General features: G+C 44.8%; 2 protein-coding genes across 2 annotated transcripts; both read left to right on the forward strand.

Annotated features, from left to right (window-relative positions):
- The first annotated feature begins 546 nt into the window (after positions 1 to 546).
- Positions 547 to 11410, forward strand: si:dkey-191g9.7 (uncharacterized). The gene is made up of 3 exons (XM_062520001.1): positions 547 to 676; positions 3567 to 4113; positions 6912 to 11410. Exon 3 carries the CDS (start codon positions 6919 to 6921, stop codon positions 8596 to 8598), a length of 1680 nt encoding a protein of 559 aa, XP_062375985.1. The 5' UTR covers positions 547 to 676; positions 3567 to 4113; positions 6912 to 6918; the 3' UTR covers positions 8599 to 11410.
- Positions 11411 to 12818: 1408 nt separating this feature from the next.
- On the forward strand, positions 12819 to 20269 carry polr1c (RNA polymerase I and III subunit C). The gene is made up of 9 exons (XM_062519989.1): positions 12819 to 12928; positions 13181 to 13252; positions 13347 to 13454; positions 13560 to 13692; positions 13791 to 13910; positions 15071 to 15223; positions 17258 to 17407; positions 18374 to 18490; positions 19398 to 20269. Exons 1-9 carry the CDS (start codon positions 12857 to 12859, stop codon positions 19514 to 19516), a joined length of 1044 nt encoding a protein of 347 aa, XP_062375973.1. The 5' UTR covers positions 12819 to 12856; the 3' UTR covers positions 19517 to 20269.
- The last annotated feature ends 3512 nt before the right edge of the window (positions 20270 to 23781 follow it).

A 23781-nucleotide genomic window follows, 5' to 3' on the forward strand; every position in this document is an offset into this window, starting at 1 on the left:
CTTTAATCTGAAACTCAATTGGCACGTTTGACCGCTGCCCTTTGACCCTTCAGACTGTGGGTCACGGAATCCCTAAGATGCCACGAGAGAGAGAGAGAGAGAGAGAGAGAGAGAGAGAGAGAGAGAGGGAGAGAGAAAGAAAGAGAGTGAGTGAGTGGAAACCTCATCAGCTGAGGCACTGAATGTCATTTCATAGGAATGAAAAAAAAACTGACCAAAGGGATTTCCAGATAATAAAAACAAGCAAACTCAGCACTTGCTCAATTTTCCAGTGCTAACTGCAGTGGGCCAGAGTTTTAACAGTAAACAAATGTGCTTCAGCTGCTACCCCTATGCCACCATACTGTGCATCTGTGTGTGTGTGTGTGAGAAAGAGCAAACTGAAAGTGTGCGTGTGTGTGTGTGTGTGTGAGAAAGTGTACACTCAAAGTGTGTGTGCGCGTGTGTGTATCTGTGTGTGGTGTCCGTGCGTTTACGTAAGAGGGCGTGTCAGACTGAGCAACTAAAACAATGGTGCACTTTGGAACTGCCATTACACCAGCAAACAGAGCACTTCGCACCAGCAAACACAGACACATTTCACAGCAACAGGTGCGAGAGACAGTCACACACAAGAGAAATCAACCCACTGCAGCAGCACCAGCAAGAAAAGTCAATCCACTGCGGACATAATCAGGTGAGTGTCAGGTAAACAGTACTTCAAACTTTCTTGTAAAAAGACATAAATATATCCTGAAAATGCTTGTGTTTGCGTTCATACACCAAGAGCACGTAGTGGTTCTGCATGAGGCACATCACTGAGGGACTCTTTAATTTGAAATAGCGGAACACATCTGCTTAGAACGTGTAAAGACGTTCATAAAAAGGTTCCCCTCTTGAAAGTGTGTGAATGTGCAAGATGCTTTGCCTGTCTGGTGTAGATGGTTTTACTGTGGAAAAGCGCTGTTGGGTTTGTGTACTCTGCGATAATAAATACAGCGTGTGTGGCACTTTCACTCCAGTGATTCGCTCTGCACACCAGCAATTTCTGTAAGCCTCAAATCTATCAATGTCCTCTTTCCTTTTGATGGCAATGGCTCGGTTTCAGCGGTGACCTTTATGGGGACAGTCTCTTTGTTTGGGTCTCCTGCCTCTGGCTCCTCGATGAGAAAAGGCTGACTGAGGTGAGGTCAGAGTCCTCGGCCAAGGGCACAGTTTATTATTGGCACTGCACAACAGATGGGTTGGAGGGGGAAATCTTATCTCCAATCATATCCAATGAAGTTTCTTAAGTTTACAGTTTAGTAAATATATTCCATGTCCAAGGTAGCCTGGACTGCCATGTTTGTATGGTTTGAGCGAGTGTTATGACATTGAATGAACAGATGATGTTTTTAAGTAAGCTTAATTAGGTCTTTCAGCAAGTCATTAACAACGATCACATGCACACACAGTGAGTAATGTACTGATTTAAATATCCTGAACAGCTTTTCTTTGTCTTAAAGCAGATGCCAAGAGTAATAACACTATAAGCGCGATCACCTCCTTTCCTCTCCTACTGTTTTGGTGGATTTATTTGGGGCTAGGTGCCTTTGTGTTGAGTCCCATGCAAAGCATGGTTGTCTCTGTGGAATCCTTCAGTCTAACACAGGGGCTTTTCTGTTCGCACTGACAAGAGTTTAATCCTCTCACAGCTGTGACTGTTCCTCTCTCCAGATGTTCAGCTGTCTTAGTGGGAACTCTGATGCTCGGGTAATCCCACACCACACACACTCACATATACCGAGACACAAACAGACATGTGCACACACACACACACACACACACATACACAATAAGGTACAAACACACCCGCACGTGTAACTCAGAGACACAGTGACACCTTTACAAGACGTTGGTACTCACAGGTCTTACATAGCTCAAATGGCAATCTTTATCACTTCCAAATAGTAATCTTTATAATTATCTTATTTTACATCTTTATAACTTACAGTAAAAATGTTCTCACTTTTCTTTGGAGAAAAAAACATTGTTACATTTAGAAATACAAACCTACAAAGACATTTCCACACATTTCTCCCGTTGAATTTTTCACCATGGATTAAGAACAAGGCAAACAACATTTCTCGAAGTCCCAGGGATTAAACATGCTTGTCAACAATCAACTGACAGCATCTGATACATTCTATTAATATCCTTTGGTTTGGGGCATGATTACAGATGGGACTGAACTGAGCATCCAAATTTGGCATTAAAAATCCATTCCACATTGTCATTGCTATTCATATGATGCCCTCATAACTTATTGGCCTCATGCACAGAAGTCCTGTGGCATAGATGAGGTGGCGGAGATAAAAACAGAGCATGAATTATTACAGGTCCTGGACATGGGCCATCACACAGCTGAATGGCTCCCCTCCATGTTGTTTTGCAGTTCAATCTTGGGAGGAAGATCCATGTGCACTCAGCCATGCAATAAAGCTTCTATCCACATTGATTGCATGTAGCAGCTCAATTGATTATGAAGTTATTGTGCATTTTGGCCGTGCAACGGATTTGTGCATTTTGATGCATTCTTTGATCATAGTTTGTGCACTCAGGCTATAGCGAAACCGGTAAAACGTTTAACATGTGATCACAGGCACATTTGTGTGTATGCCAGAGAGGTGTTTAATTGAAACATGATGGTAAGGAGGCGTCTCAGGCTGCATGCTTCATATCCGGTTGAGGCTGTTTGAGAGTACACAGGCTCTTGTCATCTTTTGGCCGGGGCTTCTCCAACATAAATAAATAAACGCAAAAGCGGTGTGCGCCATAAGCAGATTTACACTCATTACTTGACAGGCATGAACAGGGTTTTGCCTTTCTGATGTACTTCCTGTCTGTCACCGCGGAGAAGCATACAAAAAATGAACATTCATTTGGGCTCCCATTGAGCAATGCTGTTTCCATAGCAACAGAGCGAGAGTGATGGTTAGCGACAGTGAGACGAAACCAGCAGAGCGAAGGAGAGGGGATAGGTGAGAAAGAGAGAGAGGGAGAGGGAGTGAGAGAGAAGGCTAATGCTGTGATTGTGTGTTTGTGTGTGTGTGTGTTTGTTTGTGAGAGAGAAAAAAAATAAAGATAGAGAGGGATAGGAGGGAGGTGGTGTTAGATTGTGTCTGTGTGAGAGAGAGAGAATGAGAGAGATGGAAGAAGGACTGTGCAGGAAACAGTGTCTGTGTCAGTGGAAGTGGGTGGACATTTTGGGAACACCTCCCGTCTGTTCTCTCGGCGGCGTTCATTCATGCACTGCTCTTGTTCGAGCCTTCTCTCAGGTGGAGGAGGTGATAGGAGCAGTACATGGTGGCTTATCAGAGCATCTTCTCTCCCCTCAACCCCCCCCCCCCCCCACACACACACACCACACACACCCCCTGTCCCCAGAGCCTCAACAGCCTCTCCTCCCCTCCCCACCCCACACCATACACAGACCCAACCCCCTATACTTCACACCCTACACACATACACCACACACACATACGCACACCACTCGACACTCACTGTCTGTCTGTCTGCCTGCCTCTCTCCCTCTCTTTCTCCCTCAGATGAGGATTTGAAGATCCACGCGGGGCTTCTCTCTCGTTTGTAATCAGATGAAAAGAAGAGATTATCCTGAGGCAGCCTCCATCTTTCTTTTTTCACTGCCGGGAGGAGAGGAGGAGGAGGACGGTGGTGAAGGAGGAGACTTGACCAAGGGTGGGTGGGGTTTGCCGAGGCGAACGAGTGACTGACTGAGTGAGTGTGTGAGTGTGCGTGTGTGTGCGTATGTGTATGTGTGTGTGTGAGAGAGAGAGAAACAGACAGAGAGAGGGGAGAGGAGAAAGGGGGGGTCACCTGTGGATGAGCTGGAGGGAGCAGAGACCGCCTGTCTCTCCACCTTTTCAAGGTCCGCTCTGATGCACACACTGGGGAGGCTGGGAGATGACTGAACTCCGACATTAGTAAGAAAAGGCAAGGTGAGCAGGAGAGACCGGCGTGGAGAGGAGAGGAGAGGGAAGAGAGGAGAAACAGACCAAAAGAAGAGAGAGAGAGAGAGAGAAGAAAACAAGAGGCAAAGGGGAAGACACATTCCTGACTCTTTTCCGTCCTAAGGTAAGATGAACCTCTTTACCTCTTTGCATTTCAGACCACACAATACATTGCCTTTTGTCTGTGACCAGAGATCAGATGTCTGTCAATCAGTCAGGGGTTGAAGGGCGAGGGTGGTGTTGAATGGTCTGGGTGGAGTGGTGGTTGTGGACAGCTGTGGGTGGAGGTGCTGGGGGGCCGAGGGGAGTGGGGGGGTGCGGTGTTACCTTGCAGTGTATTTTTAGCACATATAGGAGAGAGAAAATGCAAGCAGGCCTTGAATGAGTCAGACCACACACTGATCACCTGGGCACGCTCCCAGTGAGACGCCACACGCCTCACACACTCAGTCTCTATCTCTCGCTCTCTCTATCTCTCTCTCATTCCCTCTCTCTATCTATCTTTCTCTCTCTCATTCCTCTCTCTCTCTCTCATTCCCTCTCTCTCCGCTCCGCTGGTGTCAGAGACGGTCGGTGTACATTTACAAGCTATGCTGTGCCTTAGCCTCACACAATTACAAACAGTGGCTGTGGTCATCCACGCAACAGATCTGTAACATGTTGACCTCACCATCTCCAAAAGGAAACACACAAATAACCTGACACAAGGCCATGTCGTTCTTATATACTGTTATACATGTATACTACAGTATATATCACAAAATGACCCCACACGTTTCATGTATGAATGATGTACTATTGATAACTCCACTGCTACATATTTCAAGATTTTACTCTTCATTCAGCTGATATCAGTTAATCACACACATACACACACACAAGTAAATAGTATTCCTGTTGGGTTCTCCCACACAGGTCGAGGTGTGTCGCTGGTGCTCAGGCGGTGTTGTTGTTCTAGGGGCTGTGGCGCTCCAGCCGCCTCTCAGCTGCCAGAGAGAGCCTGGAGGGACGTCGTGGATAAATTGGCCATTTCCAAGCCCGCTGACCTCAATATCGGACTGGGCGCTCTCGGGCCATTAGTCACCGAGTAACGGTCACACCTGCGGCTGTTTGTGAGGCTGGGGGTCGGGGTGTCGTCTGGATTTTGTGATTCCAATGCACGCTGTTTAGGGCCGTTCTCCACGCACGTCTACCTCATTCTTTCTCTCTCTCTCTCTCTCTCTCCAATTGGTTCCATTTTTTTTATTATTCTTCTGTCACTTTCTCCCAGTGGATTCAGTCACAGTCCCCCGTCATGAATCATATTGGTTGAGGCAACAGCGCTGCATTGTGATTGGTTCCGCGTGGACATGACAGCAGCAGCAGATCACCTGACTGACAGCTGCACATAGCAGTGGTGGGGTCAGATGAGCCTCATACATTTGGTTGGGGTTATTGTCATTCCTGCTGCTCCATCTTTGGCCTTTCGTCCCTGTGGAGCCAACACAAAAGGGTAGGAGAGGTGCACCATGGGAATGGTCCTCGGTAGCTCAAAGCCCAAGGCGTTCAGTTCCCTGGGTGGAGTCTCTGTGTGTGTGTGTGTGTGTGTGTGTGTGTGCTGTCAGCACATGGCTCTTTGATAGCTCAACCAGCTCACTAAAAGGCTCTCTGGGATGAGCCCTTACTTAAAGAGCATGTTTGGGTCCAGCTAAACCAGAATCAAAGGGCTTCTGAGGTTATTTGGATGGTCTTCTATAAATATATATCTCTGTGTGTGTGTGTGTGTGTGTCATTGCTGTATTGGGCTTGCTGTTCAAAAGACATTCTTAGATGAGTAAGAGGAACTCTGAGGAGAGACCGCTGGCTCCTCAGTGGGTTTGTTTGTGGTCATACTCCTCCTTTTTTGGCACTCTCTCTGCAGTAAGGATTGCTGCCGACTTTCTAACAAAGCATCAGAGATTTAAAGCAATCAAGCAGATTATGAAGTTCAAAAGAGCGGTTATCACTGCAATCATAAAACCATACCGGGGACATACGTCCACGTTGGGATTGTTTGCGAATGAAAAACGAGGCTCACAGGAGGTGCCTTGCTTGCCTTTTGACACCTGCATGACATGTGCCTGTGTTTGATGTCAGAACACACACAGACACTCCCTGGGCTGCTTTGCCACTGTAGTCAATCCTGAGGCTGCGTAACTTTGCCCGTGTAATCTCCGCGACTGGCACAGCCAGAGACCCAGATCTTCACCTAATCTCATCTGTTTAATCTCTAGCCATTGTGAGGAGGAGAGGGCCTCTGTTGTTTGTACCCCTGGCCCGATCCGTTCGCTGCTCAGTAATTTGGTGACGGGGGGTCACTGGCTTTCCTGCCTTCGTGGCCTAGTTTGGCTAAGCCTGCCTTGGTGCCCACATCACAAGGTGATTGAGGTAGACCAGTACCAGTATGACAACAAACACTGTACAGTCTGCCCTCAGGTGGGAGATCTCGTGGAGATACCTCCTATACCACCTGCAAAGTCTCCGACAATGATGAATCGCTCATCATTAATTATTTAGTCAGTTATGAACCCTTCTTACATCAGAACAAACCTATACATTATCTTTTAAGCCTGAATTTACAACTGACACTAGAGAATATTTCCATTCGCACTAAGAATACATGAAACATGAAAACATGTCATTTCATTTGAAAGGACCCCGATTGGTGTCAGGTGTAGTAACCATTTCAAAGGTGCACGATGACTCAACAAGATTCTCATCTTAAAACTAATCAAAGGACACAAAACTGAATATATCTGGATTAAGCCTAATCTAGGGCTAAAAGAACACTTCAATGAAAATCTGCGCTGAAAATTAGCGCAAAAATTTGTGTGTACTGTCTCTGTGTACTATATTTATATGTATGGTATTTTTTAAAGCCGTTGTTTCTTTGATGCATCCCAGGTGCCCTATGGCCGAGCGAGGGCGCCCTGAGTCAGAGCATTTCCCCTCCGGGTCTTCCTCCCCAGCAGACCCCAGGGTCACCACAGACGCTCTGTCCATCTCCAAGAGCTCCGCAGACATGGTGACATCTCCCCATCAACTGGACAAGGCCAACCAGGGCCCGAACGGCGCCGGTTCCTTGCCAACAGACGCCCAGAATGGTGCCAAGCAGCAGCCTCTTCGAGTCGGTGCCCACAGCGCTGAAAGCACCCCTGATCACCCGGCGGTCCGTAACGCGGGGCGACCGCACAGCATGGCAGAGCCGCACAGCGGGATGGAAGCGCTGCTGGAGGGGACGCTGAACCACCACCACCACCAGCACTACCAGCACCAGCTGCACCAGCACCACCACCAGCACTATGGCGCCCCCTGCTGTGGGGACAGAGGACTGGGCTCCTCAGGGTCCCACAGGGACCTCAGCGGGCACAGGCTTGCGCCCGGCGCCCTGCCCGTGCAGCGGAGCCACTCGGACTCGCTGCAGGCGCTGCGGGAGAGCCCCGTCCCGCACCCGCACCCCCACTGTGAATCCGCCGCGTCGCCGCTTCACCCAGCTCACCTGGCCCACGACGCCCACTTCTGCGGGACGCAGCCGTGCCCGGGCCTGGTGTGCAAGCAGTCTCTGCAGCTGCAGCCCAGCGGCAGCCTGACCACCTCAGCTCGGGGCCCCAGCCCCACGGCGCAGCTCCAGCTCCAGCCCCAGCACGGCTGCGTCCCGGCGGTGCCGTCCAACACGCCCAGCGAGAGAGCCGCCGAGTCCTGGCACCCGCACTACGAAGAGGCGGCGGCGGCGGCGGCGTACTGCGGCCCGTACGGCGTGCCCATGGTGCCCGGGGCGATGGACGAGACGCTGGCCGCCTACTGCCACCACCAGCCCATCTCCGCCGCCGTGCAGCTGCTGCCGGTGGCCGGACAGCGGGGTCTGCCGGGCGCCGAGGCCCAGATGCTCGCCCTGCCGCGCCTCATCTCCTCCATCAGCGAGACGGGCCTGGACGCCAAGCGCGTGCTGCGCTGCTGCAACCTGGACTGCACCTGGCCCAACGCCCCGGCCCTGCACCACGCCGGCAGCCAGCCGCACGTGGGCGACGAGGCCCACCACCTCCTCATGACCACCGCCGCCGCCGCTGCCGTCGTCGTCGCCACAAGGGACGCGGGCACCATGACGTCCCGCACGGAGCTGAGGGACGTGGGGGTGCAGGCGGAGCAGGTGGCCAAGACGCCTCCGCCGCGCCACATGTACCCCGAGGTGTGCCTGGCGGACGACGGGGCCGTGAACGGGGCGCCGGCCGCGGGCAAGAGCGGCGGCGGCGGCGGTGGCGCCGCGCAGTCCAAGTCGCCCGTCAAGGAGGTGAAGTGGGACGCGGAGGGCATGACCTGGGAGGTGTACGGCGCCTCGGTGGACCCCGAGGAGCTGGGCGTGGCCATCCAGAAACACCTGGAGCTGCAGATCAAAGAGACGGCCAGCCGCGCCGCCAAGCTGTCCCGCCAGAACACCAGCGCCTCGCAGGGCACCGCCGGCACAGGGACCGGGACGGGGGCCGGCAGCGATAGCACCGTGCGACGCAGGAAGAGAGGGGGACTCATGGGGTCCCTACGAGGGTCGCTGAGGGGTCCAGGGTGCTGTACGCGCGCCACCAATGCCGTGGACTGAGGAGGGGACTCTCATATTAGACAGTTGTACAGGCAAAGTGGTAGGGCATTTTTGTAAACATATAACCTTGCAACATACACGTACACAGTCACACAAAACACACACCCTTGTTTGGGAAGCATTTGAATTAGCTGGATGAACACTTTGTTTAACAGGACTGTTAGAGGATGAAAATGATACTGCATCACATATGGAAAAATATGATGGATTCATTTTTTTTGGAGTAGCCAATAGTTTACTGAATTGGTGAGGAGGGTAACGTTGGCTATGACATGTGCCTGTCTTCCTTAGTTTTCTGCTACCACACTTGGACAACAGGTTGTCACAAAGGGCTATTGATGCAACATACAGGTAAAGGTATTTGTCATTGTCCTTGCAGTTTCCATGGGGCCAGATAAAAACACAATGTGTGAAATTGTACTAAAATTGGATCGACCAGTACACCAGCTTCAGCAAGTTCTAGCAATGTGTGAGCATTGGCTCTGGAAAAATGAGAGGCTAGTTGTTGTTTGAAAGATAGTCTCCCTTCACCAAACCTGAAATACAGCATGTACTATATTTTTGGTGTACAAATTTCACTAATTTTATTAGGATAATATAGGTTATGAGTTTATGACTCCAGTCTAGAATACATATGACTTAAATATTCTTCTAACTAACATTAAATGACTCTGCTGTTACACTAACACTGGGCAGCCTACAGTACTTATATAAATGATTTTGCCATTGTTGTGCCACTTTTTATGTATGCCGTTTACTTATCAGAATGATCAGAATGGCATCTGAAAATGACAAACACCCTATTCAAATCTATCAGACAAACTTAAAATATTCGACATAACAAACTAAATTTGGCCCTCAAACACTGGATGATATCATATACTTGAGGCAAGAAAAACATTCTGCATGCTGCAAGGGAAGCTTGTGCATTCTGAGGTGCCAAAATGCCCAGGCTTACTGTAAATTCAGTTGTGGTGGATATGATGAACTAGGAAGTTGCCCAGGGTACAATGGCAGCAGTTGTATGGGTCTTTTTACCCCTTCCACCTGAGTTTACGCCCAGTAGGTGCTTAGCTGCAGGTGATGCACCTGACCCGTTAGCGGATCTTCACCTTGTGCTTCACCTTAGCAGGACACCTCATCTGATTATGTCCTTGTAAGAGCTATAACTTTACCCACCTCTAATGCACACAAGGGCGTATAATTTAAAGTGTCGCTGTGACCTAAAATTAAAGAGTGTTGCCTGAAACTGATCCTATCAAAAAGGTAATTCCATTAGCAAGGCCAAGAGGTCTAATACAATTTGTTCTAGGCCACAGAACTGTCACAGAAAAGTCTGCATAGGTTCTACAAATAAAAAATAAGGCTTTGTAGATTAAAGTCAATTTAAATGTAAATTTATATTTAACCCAAGGCTATGAACTAAATCCCTAACATTTCCATAACATTAAGAAGATTCTACTCAGAAGTAGCACATAATAGTTCAGTTATCGATAAATCTTGGGTTAGGATCAGGTTAGGTTATGGCAATCAGTCATTCTAAACCAGTTAAACATCCCTGCCATCAGTAAAGAGACCTAGGTCTGTGATCATTTTAGATATGCAGAATCTAGTAGTATTAGTTGTGTCCTGACATACTACATGTACCTTACGGTGCCATTGAGATACTGATGCTTAACATTTTTGGTAAATGGGATCACCCTGGTCGCTGAAAGTATTTTTGAAATATTGAAAATCACCAAATGTACATTTAGAAATTGAGCTATTTTAGAATTAGCCTACTTTGTGTTTCACATTTTGAAAATGAAAAGGTACTATCCCATTAACTTTGGTAATAACATAATTACAGACTAGAGGAGTGAGGGATGTCTTTTGTGTTAGTGCAAAGAGATGCACCAATTCAACACTAGAAACAATGTCACATTGTCTTCGACACACTTTAGGAACAGAGCACGGGTTTGACAGGCTGGGTTTTGATGTTGGCACCGATGACAGAGAATTGCTTTTGCGGACACTGTGTGAAAGAACAGTGCTTGTTTGGCTCAGAATGAAAAGATCTGGCAGAGGTCTGAAACAAATGCTTGCTTCAATTTCAAAAGCTGTTCCTGTCTTTGCACAATTTGTTTAATGAATCACCAGTGCCACAAGAAAAAAGAGGGAACATTCTGGAAAAACAGAATGCTACTGATGAATAAGGCTAGCAATAAATTCTCTGTAACGCGTTGAGTGTTAATGTTGCAGCTTAGATAATTGGCGTCTGTCTCCTCTGTATTAGCCTACTGAAGATGACCTAAGTTAACTGTATATGTATTATATTACTTAGAAAGCAAACATATTATCCAGTCCAAAAGTGTCAAACTTGGAGTCAATTACAGTCATTGTTTGTTTCTTTGCCTTTTATAACATGTTTTTTCAACATATTAAAGATGATTTATTTTCATTTTTCTTGACCTCTTGGAAAATTGCATCGACCATGCAGTATCTTTTTCTTCTGTAGGCCTATATGTTTTTGTTGTGATGTATTATTTTGAAAGATGTGTATATTTCACTTTCTCAGGGGATTATTTCCCTCTTTTGTACAGTCCTACCATGTGTACCCATTTTTTTTTTTGCGAATCCAACCAACATGTCCCCACTTTGTTTTACTTTTTTTTAATGTCATGTAATTTTCTTTCCAAAGATCTTAGAATCAAAGCAATGCTTGTATCCAACCTGCTGAAGCACCTATGTATTAGAGAAATTTACTATACATTTCAAAACGTGGTGATATATTTTAGGCTTGTTTAGTATTTATTTTGAAATAAAAAACATAAAAAATAACATCCATTTCAGGTTTGCTTATAAATAATGCATGCTCCTTATCATGAGGTTTTGCTATAGTGTAGAAGAGCCCTATATGCCGCTCTGTAGTGTAGTAGTGCCCTATATTAGGCGCTATAGTAGTATACACACACACACACACACACCATCTAGTGGTGGTTTCAGGTTCAACATGGTAAAATAAGGTTGCAATTGGAATATGGAGAGAGGTCTGCCTGCAATGTGATGATATTTGTACACATGAACTTACAGTTTTGAATCTAATCGATCAATCTAGAATAAACTCCCCCAAAACAATATGGTTGCAACTGGAAATGTTGGTCGTAATCAATTTCAAAGTACAATTTAAGGAAATCATATCAAGACAACTAAGACACCCTGTATTATACAGTGCAAGGCTAATACGTTTATCGACATAGGCCCTACATATTATGAGACTTGTTTATTTTCATCCTTAGGCTATCTTAAAAGCCTTGAAGTTATATAATCATTTGATAGGCTATCTATATCTTCACAATTCATATATCAATAATATTTCACTAGGATATAATGGAATATTGATCAAGATTATATATTTTTTTACTATAGGACTAGCTGTTTATCACTTAAAAAAAATAATTGTTCACTAGTCTTGGTTGTGTCACTAGTCCAGGTTTGTGCAACCACTTTAGGCCTAGGCCTACATGTGTAGTAGCGACATGGTTGAACGTTGAAGGATAAAATAAGTAGCAGGAAATATAATCTTGCCAGCCACTCAAGGCCTAATCCTGGCATATCATTAAATACATTGACATTTAATGAAACGCAGGCTAATGTATCTGCGCATGAATGGAATTAGCTTGATGGACCATGACCATTTAGGCCTACTTACCTTTACAAAAAGGATACAGATGTGGGACAAAAACTCCGCAGTTTTTCTCATGTAGCCTATACACAATGCAGTAGCCTATTGGGCCTAGTGGCTTATAATGTCCCATATTGTAGAAGCTCAACCTAAAGTGTTAATATGTAGAGCAATGCAGTTTCATGGTTAAATCATTGTATTTGCAACATATTGACATATTGCATCTTTAACACTTGAGGCCTGCTGTTTATTTTTTGTAATGTAGGCCTAAAGAAAGGTAAAATATCCTCCACGTTCTCACAAAGCTTGAACCAGAACCACACACATCCTTATTAGTCTATTTAGATCTAAGAAGGTATAAAACATTTAAATAGCTTTACCTCAGTTAACCCTTCTTGACCTTGGTTAGACTTTCCTACATATTTACTCAGGAGTGGAGAAGGCTTATTCAGCAGCACCCAAAGTCAGAACATTTCAGCGTTTCAGGATGTCAGATTAATTTCAGTGACGTGCTACAATATTCCATATCGATAGAGGGCGATAAAGAACTACAAAATACACTCTTCCTCACATCGAGTTGTTCACAGAGGTAACATGGCGGCTCCTATGAGCAACGTGGACGAGATTAGGAACAGAGTAATTTTGGGTGAATTCGGCGTGAGGAATGTAAGTCAACGACATCGAGTTCAATAATTTATGTTCAACATTTTTATTAGCTGTTAGTTTCCATGTAGAGCGGTTTATGCCGGATGACATAGAGGTTGACGGCTGTGTTGTGTTTCTGCCGCATCACATGCCGTGTAAACATGGCTAGCATGCTTCACTAAACTCTACATGCAAAACTTGTAGGGTACAGGGTACTTTTATATGTTCCTTTTGTTTCCCCGTTGGAAGTTTAAACGTGTTTGATCTTAACAGGTTCATACAACAGACTATCCTGGTAACTACCCAGGGTATGATGACACATGGAATTTTCAGAAATTCAAAAAGGTAGGTATCTTCTTTGAAAATGAATGAGAAGTGTTTGTGAGGACATACCCTTACTTGTCTCAAGCTATAACAGCTGCCTTTTTTGATGTCTTAGAATTTTAGGATAGACATAGTACAAATGGATGAAAATACCATGGAGTTTGATATGGTCGGCATAGATGCTTCCATTGCCAATGCCTTCCGAAGGATCTTGCTTGCAGAGGTATTTACCTGAGGAAATAAAACGTTTCATTCATGGAGATTTTGTGTATTCGGGATACATTTACGTTTGCATTAGGAAGGATATTGAATTGCTTGTTTACTTTAGATCCCAACGATGGCTGTTGAGAAAGTGTTCATCTACAACAACACATCCATCATTCAGGACGAGATCCTAGCTCACAGACTTGGATTAATCCCAATCAAGGCTGATCCACGACTCTTTGAATACAGAAATGCAGGTGGGCTTTGGGTTGTTATTGCTATTTCACACCATACTGGACAGTATACAGAATATAGAATATGAACGAGTTAAAAAAAAATGACTTTGTTTCCCCAGGTGATGAAGAGGGCACAGAGATTGACACAATTCAACTTCAGCTTAAAGTCAAGTGCACAATGAACCCTAGAGCTGCAAAGGATTCCGCTGATCCTCGTGAACTTTACCTCAATCACATGGGTGAGTCTTAGTTATTCACTGGTAAATCATCATGCATTCATCATGAACAAAGGATGATTGATTTTGGTACACAAGTGAAGATGCTTCTGAGTGACAAGCGATAGCGTAATAATGGCACGTAGTTCTGAGCAGCTACCTCTTCTCTTTATGCAGACAGGTAGGCCTACACCTCAAGTTTTTATTGAGCTGATGAGCACTACTCTATACTCACTCTCACTCTGCTACGGTTGAATGATGGGGCATGATATGTGTCTTCCAGAACAATATGATTACAGTACATACAATGTTATGACTAAGAACAATGGTCAGTCTCACTCTAAAACATAACTTGAAATATGGGCCTACATGTCTGTCTCAGGCCTGCATGAGCAGTACTGTAGCTTAGCTTTACTGTCACCCGAGAAGAATTTTGGTCAGGGTTTAGGCATTATAAATGAAATGGAATGGAATTATGGTCAGTGTGCCATCTGAAAGAGAGTGATGACTGCCACTTAAACTGTGCAGCAAGATGCATTTGTTTATAATGTAAGTTGTGTATTTCAGCTGGATGGGATGGGTCTGAGAAGCCTGAAATGGTTGGATTGTGTATAGATTTAGGCTTCTATCCTGTCTTGCCTTGAGAACACATTAGGGGGATATTTGCATTTCTTGTGGTGGTTTTGTTACCCAGTGTTTGTTTCCAAAGCACCTCCATCTCTTCAGTGTTAGGCCATGTTTCCCTCGACAACCCATATTCCCACAGTTCTTCTCCCATGGCATTACTTACTCAGTGCCTGACTGTTACACCGCGTCCTAACCGAACGCGATGCGAGCGAACATTAGCGATAAAATCAGTTTAATTCCATTGTTTTCAATTGGAGTGTCCTGACTGAAGCGACGCGAGCAGCGCAACGTTTTTGAGAGAACTTTTGTCGGACGCCCTGCTTCTATTTTCTTCTTGTCGCTCGCATTGCTCTGCTATTTTGAATGAGAAATAATGGAATCCTCTGACGCAACACAATGGCATATTTAACGCATTCAGTGTAGACAGACAACATTGCCAGTCGCTCGCTTGGATCCGGTTAGGACGAGGTGTTAGTGCCACTATCTGTTCTGTACCCATGACCTGGCTTCCTTGGCTCTGACCTCTGATCTGTAACCTGTGCTGTGTTCACCTCAAGTCTACTCCAAAGACATGAAATGGATGCCTATCGGGAACCAGGCCGATGTGTTTGCGGAGGCCGGTATTGGTCCGGTGTATGGGGACATCCTCCTTGCGCAGCTGCGGCCAGGGCAAGAGCTGGACATTGTAATGCACTGCGTGAAGGGCGTCGGTGAGTGTTATATTCATCCATACACTACAACATTCATGCCCAAACTATAAACATACTGTATGAATTAGGGATGCAACGGTTTTCAATAATTTATTGAACCGTTCGGTTTGGCCTGTTCGGTTCAATAGACTCACCTAAACCGCAATATTTCGGTATACGCGACATTAAACTTTTTATTTAATACAAGGTTATTGCGCGCGCGTAGCCTGGGAGCGATAGCGAGGAGTGCTTAGGACCCGGGGGATGCGTTTTCTCTGACTGTTCAGCTTGCCTCTCGTCAACCTTGCAACAACCAATCAGAATTTTACTGAATTTCCCAAGAGCCAATAAGCGCGTTGAAATGCAAATGAAGGAGTCATGTGAGAAGAAACAAACTTTACCGGCGGCTGCATGATCATGGCGACATTTGAAGTAGCCCACGAACAAGGCAAAAAGACCGTCAGTAAAGAAAGCACAGTGTGCATTGCAAGCACTGCTTCACAACGATCACCTAATAAAGGTAACACATCCAACATGTCGGCCCACTTGCGCCTTCATCACCCGGCTGTAACCTTAAGTGGAGCAGCACGGAGAGTTAGTTTGCCACCGAAAACCCAACCATCCATTGCTGCAGCCTTTCGACAACAATATTCCTATAATTCCCAAAGACATAACGAATACGACGACGTATTAGGGCCACGTATATATACTTTGTAAAGACGCAAATTTGCCACTTTAGAAGGTCGAACATTTGCCACATTATAAAGTCTGTGTGTAACATTGTAACCGTGGTTCTGCCCTGCGTTGATTGCTCGCTAGAGTAGCCTAAGAAAGCGTGACGCCGACACAGCTGAGTGTATTCTCTTTTTGATAGTTTACTGGAAAATATTGTAGGGATGGGAGGTTATAGGAGATGGGGAGGCTGACATGTCATTCCAAACTCGGGTCATTTATTTTCCTGACGTTGTACATGCTATATAGGCTACGGGCAGCGGGAGGTGTCCACTCGAAAAACAATAAACTCACTGCTAAATCAGTCAATCGCTCGTCCACTCGTCAATCACACAACTCTCTCGCACACACACGCACACACACACACACACACACACACACGACAGGAGACACAGGGGAAACAGACACTTTGTGAAGTGGCAAATTTGCCACTTTCTTCTCGGAATATTGCCCCCCCCCGACAACAGGTTGCAATAATGTTCATTTCATTGTTCTAATATTTTTAATGCTGCACTGCACTTTTGTCTATGTTTACATTTTTTACGTTCATAAAAGAGGACAGGGCAGGCACTCCCAAATCAAATATCCATTTGAAACTACACATAATACTACCTCACCAATTATTTTGAGAAGATTTTCAGAATTGTTCACTACTTTTTTGAGGGTGTATAACAGTTAAGTATTTTCTTTAAATGTGTGAAGAACAGTGAGTTTATTAAATAAATAACTACACATTACTTTATGCTGCACTGCACTATGGATAACATTGCCTGTTTATGACAGAAGGCAATGATGGTGTTCTTTTCTTTTAATACATTTTTGTGATTCTGCTTCATCTGTGTCAGGCTATGCATTTAATATTTTCTCTGCAAGTGTAAGTAGAAGCACATTGTTGATTTGAAATAGAAAAGGCAAATATAGCCTCCTGTATGCTAGAGCCAAGATAATATTGATATATTGAAACCGAACCGTTACCGTGGCCCAAAAACCGTGATACAAACCGAACCGTGGCAAAACTGTACCGTTGCATCCCTAGTATGAATGTAGTATCTTACCAATGCAGTTTAAAAATCAGATATATTATTTCAGTATACAGAATTTCAAATAAAGCAGGTGTTCAATGGTAAAGGTCTTAATGTATTTGTGAAATTTACATGACTTAATTTAATTGAAAGTAACAACCTTTGTTTAACAACAATAACCGTTGAGGATACTTTCGAGCTTAATCTGTAGAAGCTAAAGGTGTATGTTACACCATAAAGATCCACTGTCTGTACAGTCTTGTGGAGTCAGTGCCAACCCATATGTGTATTGACTCCACAGGTAAGGACCATGCCAAGTTTTCCCCAGTGGCCACAGCCAGCTACCGTCTCCTTCCGGAGATCACGTTACTGCAGCCAGTCGAGGGGGAGAAAGCTGAGAGGCTGAAGCGCTGCTTCACGCCAGGAGTCATCGAAGTGGAGAACAAAGACGGTAGGAGAGGCTCGCCTACTGAAGCAGGGAGTGGGGAGGGTCTTGCTTTGGGCTTTTGCCAAACTCTTCCTAACATTGTTTATACTGAAATGGGCACATTCATAGAGAGGAGACAACTGTTGTTCACTAGAGGTTTTTTTTTTTTTTTTTTTAAATCAAAGGTTTGTTTGGGCAGCTCGATTAAAAATCATTATCACCATTATTTTGTTCAATATTGAGATCACGGTTATTAAATGTGATTACGCAGTCATTTGGAACTATCATCCATACAGTATTTAAAATGGAAATGTTTTTACATTTTTAAATTAAATTTTAGATACAATCCAAAAAAATAATGCACACGACAACTCAAGACAAAAGGAAAACATTATTATGAAACTGAATGTAGCAAAACAATCATTATATTTCGATTATGTCATTTTCATAATTGTTGGAGGTCATACTCACGATTAATCGATTAATTGCACAGCCCTAGTTTGTTTCATAGCAGTGTTGCCAATGTTGTTTGGGTGAGCTCCCCATTTGAACACACATCAAAAATCCATAATGACCAATGATCAGTAACCGTTCATCCATGTCCGCAAAGCCCAAGTTCACCTGACCTGTCAGCTAACCAGTGATTAATTTCCCAAAAGCATAGTTGCTAACTGTGATCGCAACTACCTTGGTAGTGTCACTGCCTAATGTGAGTTCGTAGATTTGAATTACACAGACACTTAAGCTCCAGTTTGTCACAGATCATGTTTTTCATTTTGGAAAATGTTAAAATAATAGCATATTTGTTAACTTGTACTAAAATGTGACTGAGATACGATCGAATATCAACACAGCATTTATGTGTCGTTAACGCATCTGAAACGTGTGACTCAAATACTGTTACAGGGAGCTCTTTATTTAGTATGTCTGTTTGATTGTCCCTCTTTTCACTAGACCTTTTTAAGCCACCTCCATTATTTCCCTTCTCAGGAAAACAAGTTGCTAGGGTGGCAAACAGTCGCCAGGACACATGCAGCAGGGAAGTTCTGCGACATGATGATCTGAAGGATTTGGTGAAGTTAGGAAGAGTGCGAGACCATTTCATATGTAAGTTTATATTTATATTTTATGTGTATTTACTTGTATATTAAGTCATATAAAAGTTTGTTTCCATCAAAACTAAATTTACTTGTGCTTAGATGACTTCAGACATTTATTAGAAATCAATTATGGTAAGATGAAATGGGGCTACTGGTAAGCATTGCAAATAAAACAGACACCGTAGGAATGGTGTCAGAATTAAGTGGGAAGGGTAATATTTCTCCAGTGGTGTTCCTATAAGATTTTATTCCATTGTAAATCCAGCGGAATGAGAAATAAAAGTAATGAACCTGAACGTTTATCCGGTCAGCACTTAAGGCCTTTCATGCAAGTGTACATTTTAATTTACAAATAAATCAACAGTACACCCTAGAAGGTGTTTTGCACATTGTTGATTTTAAAGGTTTGTTGTAAAACCCTAAAGCAGGCTCCATTTTGCACTATTGTAACCATTTCTCATAAATGTGTCCCATGCTGTTCTAGTTACAGAGACATGTGTACACTACTCACACAAAGTTAGGGATATCTGGCTTACAGGTGAAATGTAATACAGTACAGAAGGTACTGAAACATTGACCTGTTGGACTTGCACATTCAGAAGTTTAGAGAGGGTCACATTAAGTTCACCTGTAAAGGTTCTAGTAGATTTTAGGTTCATCCTGAAATTTCACCTAAAAGCCAAATGTCCCTGACTTTTTGTTAGTAGTGTATATTCGGATACTATGGTACTGTTCCAAGGTTAACTCAAATCGTGCCAAACTTCCAATTAAACATATTATGACTATTTACCACAACAGACACTGTTAAAACTTGATATCACGGTCAAGTCATGTGGATCTGTTTTGAATAAATCTGTATTTTCTTTTTTCTTTTTTAATTAACTCTTCCTCTTTGCGTTTGTTCCCATGTGCAGTCTCGGTAGAATCAACGGGGATCCTACCTCCTGACGTGTTGGTTTCTGAAGCCATTAACGTCCTCTTGGCTAAGTGCCAGAGGTTCATTAACGAGCTGGACTCCACAGACATGGAGTAGAAGAAGCACTTGGGACCAAAGAGACATTAACCTTGAAGGGTGGAGGAGAAGAAGGAGGACGACACCGACGACGCCGCCGCCGCCATAGTTGCCTGTGCTGATTTGGCCATAGCTGTTGGATGCTCAGCTGGTATCGGTCTCTGTTACGAGGCGAAAAAAAGGAACCCCATTGCTCCCATTGAAGCTGGATCTATCTGACTGATGTTTCATTCACACAATAGCCACTGCTGCATGGCAGCAGCCAAAGTCAAGCTTTGTGTTGGCAAACCACTCTATGAGTTGAATAGCTCTCACTGTCAGTCATGGGCACACATTAGCTTTGCATAAGCTGCAGGGGAAGCAGCTTCTATATAGCAAAGTGTCATTCTTTATGGCTTTAGTTTCCATTTATTTTATGTAAAATTGCCCTTGGAATTATGGCACTGGTTTAAAAAAGAGTTACAAATATGTGCAACAGTATTAACAAAATGTTGAAGTTTAGTCCATGAAATGCATTATGTTTCTGGGGTATAGAAAATGGGAATATTCAGGTCTATGATTGCGGCTTGTGAATGTGGTGCACTGATATCTAACGTTGTTGTTAGGGACAACCCCAAGTTCTGTGTTAGACCCTGGCAGGATGTGTTCCCTCGACTCCGAGGAAGGCAGTGTGACCTCTTCTGTTCAGGAGGCGCATGTGTCTGTAACCACCCAGGCATGATATGTGAGTAATGATGGCTCCATGTAAAAAATAAAGGAAAACATTTGTACGTATTCATGAACCATCTTTGGCCCAACACTGTTCACTCTGAAACCCTGTCAAGCGGTTTAAAACCACCATCTCTCCAAATACTATGAATAATGCAACACGCAGACAATAAGTAAGCTCGTCTTAATCAGAATTTGACTTTGGGTAATGCAATATTGCGGACAGCGAGGCTGCGCTTCATCCTCTCCTGGTGGATTGATGATTGATTGCTCATGTCTGCCTGTTGCACTGAGCGCTACTTAAGTTAATTACTCACCGGGTGCATGTTTCGCGCCGCTCCTCTTACACCACTTTAATTACTGCTGAGTTGTCTGGCCTCCCCAATTCACCTTAATAATGCAGATGGCAGACGGGAGAGATTTCATTTCGCTGCCATTTCACTTGCGGTTGGCATCGGGGAAACTCAACACATGAGAGGAAGTTTGGTTTTGAAACAGGAGCCGTACTGCACAAACTGCCAGTGTTTTGGTCTTCTGTCAGATACAAAATGGTGTTCTGGTGTTCACAGTTAAGTGCAAATGAGTTACCCTGTGTTTTCTAAAGCTGATACACAAGGCAACGTTTTGAACCACATTGCTTTGGCTATGTTCCTAAGTATTGTTGTTCTGGCATGTTCCTGGCAATATTGGGCCACAATTGTTTTTCTGGAGAACTCATGATCCAACCAGAACACATGGAAACAGTTATGTGGTTGCCAAGCAACATTGCCCAAAAAATTGGCTCGTGTATCATCGCCTTAAGGAAGATCCATTTTACCTAATTAAAGTAAATGTCATTCGCTTTAAGATCACTGTCTTAATCTGAGGTTAGGGACATTGTGTGTGATCTGCAACATCTGTGTAACAAACACAGTTGTTGACTAGACCTCAGGGAGTTTGAGCTATGGTGATGTGACATGTCAGCTAAAGTGCTATTCTGTCATTGTGATTTCCGAGTACACCTCTGGCAGTAGTGCTGTCACTGCCATTAATGACTGCCTATCCAGGTGGGGTTAGCGTGGAGCACACCGGTGCTGGGCTTACTATATAGAATACCCTACAACAGCATAGGATCACAGCAAACTGCCTGCTTGTGGATGTGACTATGTTTTTGAGAAAGTGGTGTTTGTGTGTGTGTGTGTGTGTGTGTGAGGGAGAGAGAGAGAGAAAGAAAGAAGAGTCTTAGTGGGAGTACATGTGTCTGTGTGAGGTGAGACTAATTGGGTTTGCATGTACTTGCCTGGTAGAAACACAATAAATATTGCAGTGTCTGTTGGAGTCTGTGTGTGTGTCATACAGGAGGAGATCATTGAAATTGGGCCAGAACATCTTTGGAGACTGATGGCCAGCCGTGGGAGGGAGGTGCTGGAGCAGGAAGGCGAGGCGGTTGTGTGTGTGTGTGTGTGTGTGTGTGTGTGTGTGTGTATATGTGTGTGTGTGGTGAGGCACATTAAAGTGGGTCACCTTCCAGTAGTGCTGCACTCATCATTAGGACAGTCGCTGCCACTCTGGGGGCCCTGGTTGGCAGGCGCTGAGGCCGCCGGGCACACAGACATCCGCAGAATCCTCCTGACTTCTCCTCTCTCCTCTCCTCCACCCCTGCGTTCCCTCGCTCTCCTGCCTGGCTCATTACTGCGCTGGGCTTTTGGCAGGAAACGGACCATACCCCTCAAACCTATAAAAAGCAAGAAAGGGAGGGGAGGGTGAGGGGGGACCTCATATCCTTTCTGGCCGTAGTTTTTGTTTATAGGGCTTACTTTCCTTCTCAAAGCCACTTGTGAGAGAAAAGAGGCAGAGAGAGAGAGAGAGAGAGGTGATTTGTTCAGCATTCTTTTCTCTGTCACCTGCTTTTCTTGCAAACACTTATTTCCTGTGTGTGCTGATCTTGTTGGAGATGTGGAGAGGTCCCCCCTCACCTTTGTTTCCATCTCTAAACGGACGCGATCCTTATCGGCAGCCCTTGAGCAACTGTAGAATCACTCGCTGCCTTTACACGGACGCCAAAAATGCCATTTAAGTGAAGCCAAATGCGCCCTCCTTTCTCTTGAACACAGACTGCAGCACCAAGCCCTCCCAGAGTGTGTGCATTCCTCTACTGTGTGTCTCTCACAAGACCGCTGATACACTCCCTATTCTGGCCACTGACTCCTGGTCACTTTTGAATCCGCAGTCCAACTGAACTGTGTAGACTGTACAGTACATCTCCGACACAGCTCTCAGGCCCTCACTCGAGTCCTGTTGGGGACACTCTAGGACAGTGGTATTCAAAGTGGGGTCCGGGGATTCTCATAGCCAAGGGGTCCGCGAAATAATTTGCTCGAAATCATAAAGTTAACATTTTAAAAAGATGATGCTCTTTTCACCCATAAAACAAGCTAATTGTGTCTATTTGGTCCTACCCACATTAACTTGGGATAGTGGACCCGGGCCACAACTTCAGAGAATACGAATGGTTAACTGTTACGGTTACAGGGGGGTCCTCGGAAAATGTTATCCCCTAAAAGGGGTCCTTGGAACCAAAAACATTGAGAACCGCTGCTCTAGGAGCACTTGGGCTTGTTTAGACCTGTGTGTGCACAGTGCCTCTCCCAGATTTTTCAACATGAATTTTGCGTGGGTGGAAGAATTCGGTTTGGAAATTAAATATTTTTGGTGTGTTTTCAGACCCCTGAGCTCCGTTGAAACCAAGGAGTGTGTGTGGGCCCAAGGCAACTCCAAATTCATATTTATGTAAATTGGATTATTACAAGGAGGTCACAGTCTCGAAACCACTTCATCGCACTCCCGCCTGAAATTCTTTATCTCGAAAAATCACATTTCTATGAGCACGGAAATGTTTCCGTTAGTACTGCATATTCATGTGACTTACCCCGTGTCTCATAACCTTTCTTTTCAGTGGAAGCCTATTTTATTACAAGAAAGTTGTGTTTAAGCTTTCACTGTTCCTGTCTATTACTTATTTGGCCGTTGAGTCACACAGGGACTGTTTCGATTTACACGGCCCTCCCTGACAGGAAACAGCCCTGACTCTCTGATTCTCTGATCTTCCACAGCTGCAAATTATTGTCACCATCAATAAACCTGACTGCCAAACCGCAACAGAGTCTGTCAGTGAGATTGGACATTGTTCCTTTATTATGCATTCACCTCTGTCTCTTTGATGGAATTACATAATGGCTCGAGGAGACAGTAACTGGAGGTGATCAGAGAATGTATGAGACAGTGTTGAGTACGAGCACAATGTCTCTGACAGCTGTAGGTGCTGTTCATGGTGGGATGTGACTCTGATGATGGTGCAGCATTAGTCATATTCCATTTAGCCCCGACGTTCCATTCCTTCCCAGAAGCCTCCTGGGCCTCAATTATCTTGCCGCCGCTGTCACCCTTTTCGGAATCAATTCCTATTACCGATTCATCCCATTGATGCGCACGGCCCGCGATCCTCCTCCTCCCATCGACTAAGCAGTTAACGGGCAGTTTTCCACCCATTTGTCTTATCTGAGACACGTCTCAGCCCTCTCCTCCAGCCGATGGAGCTG

This window comes from Sardina pilchardus, chromosome 18 (genome assembly GCF_963854185.1).
Source record: "Sardina pilchardus chromosome 18, fSarPil1.1, whole genome shotgun sequence".
NCBI classification, from domain to species: Eukaryota; Metazoa; Chordata; class Actinopteri; order Clupeiformes; family Clupeidae; genus Sardina; species Sardina pilchardus.

Bases quoted from the DNA above. Each gene is read 5' to 3' on its own strand.
- si:dkey-191g9.7 (XM_062520001.1), top strand. From the start codon at position 6,919: ATGGCCGAGCGAGGGCGCCCTGAGTCAGAGCATTTCCCCTCCGGGTCT.
- polr1c (XM_062519989.1), top strand. From the start codon at position 12,857: ATGGCGGCTCCTATGAGCAACGTGGACGAGATTAGGAACAGAGTAATT. The intron at 13,693-13,790 runs GTGGGCTTTGGG...TTGTTTCCCCAG, and splicing joins CTTTGAATACAGAAATGCAG to GTGATGAAGAGGGCACAGAG. The intron at 13,911-15,070 runs GTGAGTCTTAGT...GTTCACCTCAAG, and splicing joins ACTTTACCTCAATCACATGG to TCTACTCCAAAGACATGAAA.